The following is a 10254-nucleotide window of genomic DNA, read 5'->3' as shown; positions in this document are numbered from 1 at the left end:
GTAAAATCAAATCACAAAATACCGGCAAGGAGATTTTCTTTAAAATTTTAGGAATTTAAAATTTTTAGTTTTAAAATAAGAGCATAGTTAAAATCTTTAAAAAACAAGTCTTAAAATGTGTAATCTTACATTTTTTAAAATCCCGCCAAGAGATTTTTCAAATCCATTTGGGGAATGAAGAATATTTTGTTGTCGAATACAAATTTGGCTAAAATTTTACGATATTAACGTAAATGTTAAAATGCAATCCCGTAAGGAAAAGTTGTTTATTCCTTTAAAATTTTGTTTTCTTTATTTCGTTTTCTTCTTTACATTATGATGACTTATTTATGCGGTTTTATTCAAAAACGTCTTTCTTACTTCTTAGAATGTTTAACACAGATTTATTTATTTATTTAAAGACTTAATTCAGCCATCTTTAGCTTGATTTTAAATTGGTTTTCCATTAACTAAAATACAAATTGCTTTACATCGTATAGAATTTAAACCGGATTATGATGAAACAGTTTTAGTTTTGGTAAGCAAACCACTGTCGCCCATATCCTCGTTGAAGCCAGGGCGGTATTTCATGCCGGGGGCCTAAAAAGCATTGAAAAACCATTAGAAAACATCATATTCATATTTAAATTACAAAAAACACTTACATTGAACCACACATCACGCCATTTCTTGCCACTGTCAGCATCACGCATCAATTCGGGTACATCGAAACGTGGCACATTGAAGTAGTTCATTAAATCGGGCTTTCCACTGCAGTACTTAATGCGTGTCTCACACCATTCACCCTCGTGGGGAAACGCCAATCTTTCATTTTCTTTTCCAAGGGATCTCATCGAAACGTTCGAAATCAATACGTTCGATATCTTCGACTACTACCTCGGTCTCACCGCCAGCGGTCCAGTCGTAGATCAAGAGCTCAGCGTGAGAGGCAATGTCCTTCAAGTATTGTTGCTTGTAGATGTTTTCAATGTCACGCAAGTAGGCGTCATTGAAGACCTTAGAGTTGACTTCGTAGTCAATGTTGCGGGCCTTAATGCGTTGCTGGAAACAAAGGGAAGATAAATTATGATTTTACTGGGCAGATTGGTCCAGAAATAAGACTGTAGACTGGACTAAAGACTAGACTCTAGAATGGATTATAGACCATAAACTGGACTATATGCCAGACAATAGGCTGAACTATGGATTGGACTGTTGATATAACTTGCGACAGATATGCAGACTAGACTAGACTGTAGAATATACTATAGAGTAGACTGCAGACTACATTATAGACTAGACTATAGAGTATACTATAGACTTGACTAAAAACTATGCTATATACCAGACTGTAGACTTGACTATTAAATAGGCAATTAACTTGACTCTAGGCAAGACAATTAACTTGATTATAAACTAGACTATAGACCAGATTATAGACTAGACTATAGACCAGAATATAGACTAGATTATATACTTGACTATTAACTTGACTATAAACTAGACTATTGACTACAATAAGACAATGGTTATAGGCTAGACTATAGACTAGATTATAAACTAGACTTTAGACTACACTATAGAGTAGACTATAAACTAAACTATAGACTAGGTTAGACTAGACTATAGACTGCACTACAACCTATTGATCATTCTTTAAATCTGGCTATAGACTGGACTAAAGGTACGCTTATAAACTGTTATCTAGGCCATTTCACAGAGTAGTCTGTAGCTTCATCTACAGAAGAGAAAACTCATTCTTACCTTCACAGCATCAACGGGCAATCCAAATAGATAACCAAATGTGGTCTCAACAATTCGTTGATGGTGTTTGTCTCAATTCATGATAGACCGAACGGGCACCCTTGGAAATATAACCCTGTCTGTACATTGACTCCAAGAAGACAAATCAGAAAAACAACTGCGATCCAACACAACACCCTGGCCGGTGGACAACAAATGAGCCAACGAATCAACGTATTGCTCAAAACGCAACATATACATGCGAATTTGGAAGGTAGCAGCCAAAGAATGATTAGGTTCTTTGCAGAAGTTCACCACATCGTAGGAACGGCAGTTCTCAGGCAATTGGGGATCCAATTTACGCATATCATAACCATAGGAATTGATATACACCATATCCATATTGGCTTCGGGAACATACAACATTTCCAATTCCTCAGCCAATTCTTTGGCAAATTTACTCTTGCCAGCGGCAATGGGACCCTCAACGCAAATAATTTTGGAATTTTCATGTAAACGTTTGGTCGTCTTGTCTAGCATGGACTGGAAAACGCCATATTCCTTTTCTTTGTAGGGATAGGGTTTATGGGTGATGACACGGGGACCGCCGCGCATTGTCTTGCCCGAAATGAAACGTTGCTGGGTCATGGCTGCTGGCACAGCAGGAGCAGCATTGCGTGAGCAAAGGCGTATTAGGCCTACTCTGAAAAACGGCAGTCATCTGTAAAGAAAAAGGAATTTATAAAACTTTACTATTTTTATAGTTTATACCAATAAAATATCCGTAAAACAATTGCTTGTCCAAGTGTTACATCACACACGGTCTCTTTACTCTAAGCTAGTTGTTGTTATTTCTCAAACAAACCGGGTTTTTGAACACTTTTAAAAGTTTGTAAATAATTTTCTTAAAGTTCAATTTATATTCTTTATATTTTTGTTAATTAATTATTTAATTATTATTAATTTTCTTTATATTAAACACTCACTTTTCCCTTAAAAAATGCTTTTAACTTCGACGACAAAAAATGAACTTCGTTAAAATGTCAAAATGACAGCTGTTTGGCAAGAGCAAGTAAAAACAGAGTTGTTTGACATATAAATACAGAGTTATTTTTTTTAATAATAACTCAGTGATGCCATATTAGTTTGTTATTTAATCTATCAATCTACTGTTAACTTAAAAGAGCATCTTCTGTACATAATCTTTGTTTTCTTTTTTAATCAAAATTAATATTTCCTTTCACTCCTTAAAAATTCCGTGCTGTATATTTGTATGCACACTTTCTTAACACTACCATTATGTCGCTTGGGTGGTGAGTTATCTGACCCCACGTAGCAATGATTTTGTATTCAAAGGCGTTTTCTGGTCTTGGTGAAAGTTTTTTAAACAAGATCTTAAAGGTAAACAGATTCTACAGTGGACCCATTGGAAACATATTGCATCTATCAGCATAAGGTTTGCCTGAGACATCGGTCTCAGAAATGCCCTTATAAGAGAAAAGATAAAATATTATAAAATTATTTTATTTTAATTTCATTCTTATCATTTAGTTCTTGGTGCGTTTGTAGCTGATAATGGTGAGACAGTTTTGATGAAATATTGGTCTCTGGTCCACTATGAGTTCATTTTCGAATTCCGCTTAAATACTAATCATATAATATACCTCAAGTTGCTTAATATCAAACATTTTCGGGACTTTTGATGGATATTCTGAGTCCATTTTTGGATTCAGCATGGAATTTTACAAGTAATGTGTGTTTGCTGGTAGATATTTATAAAAAAAAACATAAATTTGTTAAGAAAAATTTAAATTTTGCTTTTTCTTAAGAAAATAACGCTTTTACTTTACTAGTCTGGTATTTCTTTATTACAGCAAGCAATTGTTTACAATTGGATGTGGCAACTCAATAAATGGTTGATGTCATTGCTAACACAATAGTCATGACATGTAATTATAAACAGGGTGTTTCATAGAAGCAAAAAAGTGTACCATAAACAAAACAATAACAGAGTGACTAAAGTAGCGTTTTTTTTTCATAGGAAAAGCTAATTTTGGGTTTTTCTTAATAAATATTGTATAAAATTATAAAAATCGATAAGAAAATTAAAGAAATAAATTAATAATAAATAAAAAACAATTAATGTAAGCAACACAACATTAGAAAATATACATTTTCATTAAAATTTTGAAAGTTGAATTAAAATGTTTTAAAATTTGTATTTATAATGTTTTTTATTTTGTATAAAACTAGAATTTTCTACTTAACGACTTAATTTTTTTTTATTTTTTACATAAAAATCATTTTATTATAAATTTTTCCTATAGGAAATTGTAAATTTGGGCCATTAGGGTTATTATTTACATAAAGTACTTTGTTTACGAAATACGTCACCTTTACTATTCTTTAAAATCAATTCAAGTTCATCGAATTACTCTTAAGCTTTATCGCTTAATATTAAAATAATGCAATAATATGTTGTTATTATTGTATCACCAATTTTAATATTATTTAATTTTTTATAAAATTTTTCCAAAACGATAAGATTTTTTAAAAGATGAATCACTTGTTCTTCAGAAAAACATAAATTTCTTATAAAAAGCCCCCACAGTTTCAAGTAATACATCAATTTCATTACAAATTTTGTTGAGTTTTAAAAGAATTAAAGAAAAACCCATTAAAATGAAATTATTAATAAATATTGTTCTTATAATAACCCTAGCCTGCTACTGTCAGGGCTATAGTTTTGTAATACCGGCCAGTAAGTGAAAAATTTAAGACAAATTAAAGGAAATATTAAAAATGTTGAAAATTTTTCCTTTAACAGGAATGGGCATGCCTGGTGTTTGCATGTTTAATGGCATGATGCTGCAACGTGGTGACAATAATATGCCTTCGTCCTGTCAAAATATGCGTTGTAATGATGATGGCACCATATTGGTGCAAGGGTAAGTTTGAAATAAAAAAATTTCCAAATATTTTATATAAAATTCAAATATTCTAGTTGCGGTCATTATGATATGCGTGATTGTCGTGTTATGGATCCCATTAATTTGCACAAACCTTATCCTGATTGCTGCAAAATGAATTTCTTGTGTAATATGGCCAATGGTCAGGTTTATAATCGGGCCGCTTCTCCCTTAACTCAAGCCATATATGAGTAATAAAACACCGATACGAAAAAGGAACATATGGGCGAAGGCTAAAATAAATAATAATAATAATAATAAATTTTAAAAATATTCTTTAAATTTAATCTAATATAATCTTATCTAGTTTACAAAAAATTGCAAAAACTATTCCAAGTTCACACTTGCACTTGAATTTCCATATCAAATTCTTCCCTAAGTTCAGAATAAATATGCATATTGTTTAAAATCGTTCAATCTGTTCTAAAGTTGTATTTTCTTTAAAAAAAGTATAAACTTTAACTAATGGATTATAGACTACTTAGTCTAATCAAAAGCCTAGAATATATACAAAACTATTGGGTATTTTAGTTTAAAATCTAGCTATTGTTTAGTCGATAGTCTGGTCTATAGTTTGGTCTGTAGTCAAGTCTATAGTCCAGACAATAGTATAGACCAGACTATAGAATTAAATATAGACTAGACTATACACTACTTTATAGACTGCACTAAAGGCTGGACTATAGCTTAAACTATAAACTAGACAATAACTATAAACTAGACTAGAACACTATAGACAAATATATTTACTAGTTTACTGTCTTGACTATAGTCTGCTCTGTAGTACACTCTATAGTCTAGTCCAGAGATAATTCCATAGTGTAGTCTATAGACTGGTACATATTCTAGCCTATAGTGTAAGCTACAGTCCACTCTATAGTATAGTCTATAGTGTAGTGTATAGTCTAGTCCACACACAAGTCTATAGTCTAGTCTACATAATATTCTGCAGTATAGTCTATAGACTAGTGTATAGTCGAGATTATAGTCTAGTCTATAGATTAGCATATTGTCTAGTCTATAGTCTAGTCTATAGTCTAGTCTATAGTCTAGTCTATAGTCTAGTCTATAGTCTAGTCTATAGTCTAGTCTATAGTTTAGTCTATAGTCTAGTCTATAGTCTAGTCTATAGTCTAGTCTATAGTCTAGTCTATAGTCTAGTCTATAGTCTAGTCTATAGTCTAGTCTATAGTCTAGTCTATAGTCTAGTCTATAGTCTAGTCTATAGTCTAGTCTATAGTCTAGTCTATAGTCTAGTCTATAGTCTAGTCTATAGTCTAGTCTATAGTCTAGTCTATAGTCTAGTCTATAGTCTAGTCTATAGTCTAGTCTATAGTCTAGTCTATAGCCTAGTCTATAGTCTAGTCTATAGTCTAGTCTATGGTCTAGTCTATAGTCTAGTCTATAGTCTAGTCTATAGTCTAGTCTATAGTCTAGTCTATAGTCTAGTCTATAGTCTAGTCTATAGTCTAGTCTATAGTCTAGTCTATAGTCTAGTCTATAGTCTAGTCTATAGTCTAGTCTATAGTCTAGTCTATAGTCTAGTCTATAGTCTAGTCTATAGTCTAGTCTATAGTCTAGTCTATAGTCTAGTCTATAGTCTAGTCTATAGTCTAGTCTATAGTCTAGTCTATAGTCTAGTCTATAGTCTAGTCTATAGTCTAGTCTATAGTCTAGTCTATAGTCTAGTCTAAGTCTAGTCTATATAGTCTAGTCTATAGTCTAGTCTATAGTCTAGTCTATAGTCTAGTATAGTCTAGTCTATAGTCTAGTCTATAGTCTAGTCTATAGTCTAGTCTATAGTCTAGTCTATAGTCTAGTCTATAGTCTAGTCTATAGTCTAGTCCATAGTCTAGTCTATAGTCTAGTCTATAGTCTAGTCTATAGTCTAGTCTATAGTCTAGTCTATAGTCTAGTCTATAGTCTAGTCTATAGTCTAGTCTATAGTCTAGTCTATAGTCTAGTCTATAGTCTAGTCTATAGTCTAGTCTATAGTCTAGTCTATAGTCTAGTCTATAGTCTAGTCTATAGTCTAGTCTATAGTCTAGTCTATAGTCTAGTCTATAGTCTAGTCTATAGTCTAGTCTATAGTCTAGTCTATAGTCTAGTCTATAGTCTAGTCTATAGTCTAGTCTATAGTCTAGTCTATAGTCTAGTCTATAGTCTAGTCTATAGTCTAGTCTATAGTCTAGTCTATAGTCTAGTCTATAGTCTAGTCTATAGTCTAGTCTATAGTCTAGTCTATAGTCTAGTCTATAGTCTGGTCTATATTCTAGTCTATAGTCTAGTCTATAGTCTAGTCTATAGTCTAGTCTATAGTCTAGTCTATAGTCTAGTCTATAGTCTAGTCTATAGTCTAGTCTATAGTCTAGTCTATAGTCTAGTCTATAGTCTAGTCTATAGTCTAGTCTATAGTCTAGTCTATAGTCTAGTCTAGTCTATAGTCTACTCTAGTCTATAGTCTAGTCTAGTCTATAGTCTAGTCTAGTCTATAGTCTATAGTCTAGTCTAGTCTATAGTCTAGTCAATAGTCTAGTCTATAGTCTAGTCTATAGTCTAGTCTATAGTCTAGTCTATGGTCTAGTCTATAGTCTAGTCTATAGTCTAGTCTATAGTCTAGTCTATAGTCTAGTCATAGTCTAGTCTATAGTCTAGTCTATAGTCTAGTCTATAGTCTAGTCTATAGTCTAGTCTATAGTCTAGTCTATAGTCTAGTCTATAGTCTAGTCTATAGTCTAGTCTATAGTCTAGTCTATAGTCTAGTCTATAGTCTAGTCTATAGTCTAGTCTATAGTCTAGTCTATAGTCTAGTCTATAGTCTAGTCTAGTCTATAGTCTAGTCTAGTCTATAGTCTAGTCTATAGTCTAGTCTATAGTCTAGTCTATAGTCTAGTCTATAGTCTAGTCTATAGTCTAGTCTATAGTCTAGTCTATAGTCTAGTCTATAGTCTAGTCTATAGTCTAGTCTATAGTCTAGTCTATAGTCTAGTCTATAGTCTAGTCTATAGTCTAGTCTATAGTCTAGTCTATAGTCTAGTCTATAGTCTAGTCTATAGTCTAGTCTATAGTCTAGTCTATAGTCTAGTCTATAGTCTAGTCTATAGTCTAGTCTATAGTCTAGTCTATAGTCTAGTCTATAGTCTAGTCTATAGTCTAGTCTATAGTCTAGTCTATAGTCTAGTCTATAGTCTAGTCTATAGTATAGTCTATAGTCTAGTCTATAGTCTAGTCTATAGTCTAGTCTATAGTCTAGTCTATAGTCTAGTCTATAGTCTAGTCTATAGTCTAGTCTATAGTCTAGTCTATAGTCTAGTCTATAGTCTAGTCTATAGTCTAGTCTATAGTCTAGTCTATAGTCTAGTCTATAGTAGTCTATAGTCTAGTATAGTCTAGTTATAGATAGTCTAGTCTAGTCTAGTCTATAGTCTAGTCTATAGTCTAGTCTATAGTCTAGTCTATAGTCTAGTCTATAGTCTAGTCTATAGTCTAGTCTATAGTCTAGTCTATAGTCTAGTCTATAGTCTAGTCTATAGTCTAGTCTATAGTCTAGTCTATAGTCTAGTCTATAGTCTAGTCTATAGTCTAGTCTATAGTCTAGTCTATAGACTAGGCTATAGTCTAGGCTATAGTCTAGTCTATAGTCTAGTCTATAGTCTAGTCTATAGTCTAGTTTATAGTCTGGGCTATAGTCTTGTCTATAGTCTTGTCTATAGTTTTGTCTATAGTCTTGTCTATAGTCTAGTCTATAGTCTAGTCTATAGTCTAGTCTATAGTCTAGTCTATAGTCTAGTCTATAGTCTAGTCTATAGTCTAGTCTATAGTCTAGTCTATAGTCTAGTCTATAGTCTAGTCTATAGTCTAGTCTATAGTCTAGTCCAGAGTCTAGTCTATAGTCTAGTCTATAGTCTAGTCATATAGTCTAGTCTATAGTCTAGTCTATAGTCTAGTCTATAGTCTAGTCTATAGTCTAGTCTATAGTCTAGTCTATTCTAGTCTATAGTCTAGTCTTAGTCTAGTCTATAGTCTAGTCTATAGTCTAGTCTATAGTCTAGTCTATAGTCTAGTCTATAGTCTAGTCTATAGTCTAGTGAATAGTCTAGTCTATTGTTTAGCCTATAGTTCAGCCTATAGTCTAGTCTATAGTCTAGTCTATAGTCTAGTCTATAGTCTAGTCCTATAGTCTAGTCTATAATATAGTCTATAGTATAGTCTATAGTCTAGTCTATAGTCTAGTCTATAGTCTAGTCTATAGTCTAGTCTATAGTCTAGTCTATAGTCTAGTCTATAGTCTAGTTTATAGTCTATAGTCTAGTCTATAATCTAGTCTATAGTCTTGTCTATAGTCTAGTCTATAGTCTAGTCTACAGTCTAGTCTAGTCTATAGTCTAGTCTATAGCCTAGTATACAGCCTGGTGTATAGTTTAGCCATTAGTTATAGTAATGTTGGTTTTTATTGAAATTTTTTCTTTGCGTGTTTTTTATCTCCCCATTAAATTTTAGGGTTGTATTTATTTGTTGCAACAACTGAGCTCAATTTTACAATTTGTCAGTGGTTGTGTGAAAAAAGTCAAAAGATATAAATATGTATGTATGTTATACATACGTATACAAGATATCAAAGTTTGGTATGATAAATTGTTGGTTTATTAAATAAAATAGAATATCTTGTGTAAATAAACAAATATATAAATCAATAAATGCTTTTTAACGCCTGTACATATATACCTTTATTTATTAATTTAAACAGCCTAAAGGTAGACAATACTATTTGCTACTTACTAAGTAAGGGTAAGTTAAGCGGTTGTCTTATGTTTGTAATGGCTTTTATAAACAATTTTATCCTTCACTGTAGTTTTTTAGCCAAAAATTCTGTCTTCATATAGTTTTCTATATGAATAAATCTTTTTCTAAACAATACATATTTTCATATATAACTTTATTACCTTTTACAAAATACAAGTAAATTTTCTTATAGAAAACTATAGAAAAAAGGGAAAACTTTTTTCCAACTTTTGTATACAAACAAAATATTTTGTTAGTTTTCATTTCCTTCCTAAAGTTTATGCCTTCGTACGTTGTAGTAAAGCATCCAAAAACGAAACAATTTAAATAAACACAATCAAATAAAGTCAAAAATTGATAAGACTCCATATGTTTTAGGTTACAAAAATATTTTATACATGAAAATGAACTACATACGTGTAACAAGAGGAAGGAGACAAAAAAAAAAAGAAAACATAACATATTTCTTGGCAAACAACTACTAATTTTTGAAGTCACGGAAGTTACTACTTCTACTACTACTACGACAATGAGGAAGTTAGCCAAAAAGAAAATAACTTTTACAGGTTTAGCAGACAAAAGACAAAAAGGGGGAAGGAGTAAATTTATCACTTCAACTTTTATATAAAAGCTTTACTTAAGTTTTACTTTCTTAACTTAAACAAAGTCTACTTTTAGGCTTCTTATCTTCCTATTTCTATTTCCTTTCAAGTTCAATATGTTTATTTTTATTAAAACTTAACATTTTTATTTACAAAATAAAAAATTGTACTTTTATTAT

At 31.7% G+C, this 10254-nt stretch overlaps 2 protein-coding genes across 2 annotated transcripts; one reads left to right on the top strand and one right to left on the bottom strand.

Annotated features, from left to right (window-relative positions):
• Window positions 1–352: 352 nt before the first annotated feature.
• On the bottom strand, window positions 353–2439 carry LOC119612012 (NADH dehydrogenase [ubiquinone] 1 alpha subcomplex subunit 10, mitochondrial). Its single transcript, XM_037967717.1, is given in 8 exon segments — window positions 353–579; window positions 645–790; window positions 793–831; window positions 834–1041; window positions 1744–1763; window positions 1766–1813; window positions 1816–1890; window positions 1893–2439. Coding segments are annotated over 8 exon segments (1101 nt in total). The 5' UTR covers window positions 2371–2439; the 3' UTR covers window positions 353–492.
• Window positions 2440–4338: 1899 nt separating this feature from the next.
• Window positions 4339–5108, top strand: LOC119612011. Its single transcript, XM_037967715.1, has 3 exons — window positions 4339–4483; window positions 4550–4670; window positions 4727–5108. The coding sequence occupies exons 1-3, from the start codon at window positions 4405–4407 to the stop codon at window positions 4884–4886; spliced, it is 360 nt and encodes a 119-aa protein (XP_037823643.1). The 5' UTR covers window positions 4339–4404; the 3' UTR covers window positions 4887–5108.
• The last annotated feature ends 5146 nt before the right edge of the window (window positions 5109–10254 follow it).

The sequence above is a fragment of the Lucilia sericata genome, unplaced genomic scaffold (genome assembly GCF_015586225.1).
Source record: "Lucilia sericata isolate MDLA Ls3-8-SP2 unplaced genomic scaffold, ASM1558622v1 Contig001581F_arrow, whole genome shotgun sequence".
Taxonomy (NCBI): domain Eukaryota; kingdom Metazoa; phylum Arthropoda; class Insecta; order Diptera; family Calliphoridae; genus Lucilia; species Lucilia sericata.
Note: the sequence above shows the minus strand (reverse complement) of the source record. Positions and strands in the feature narration are given on the sequence as shown.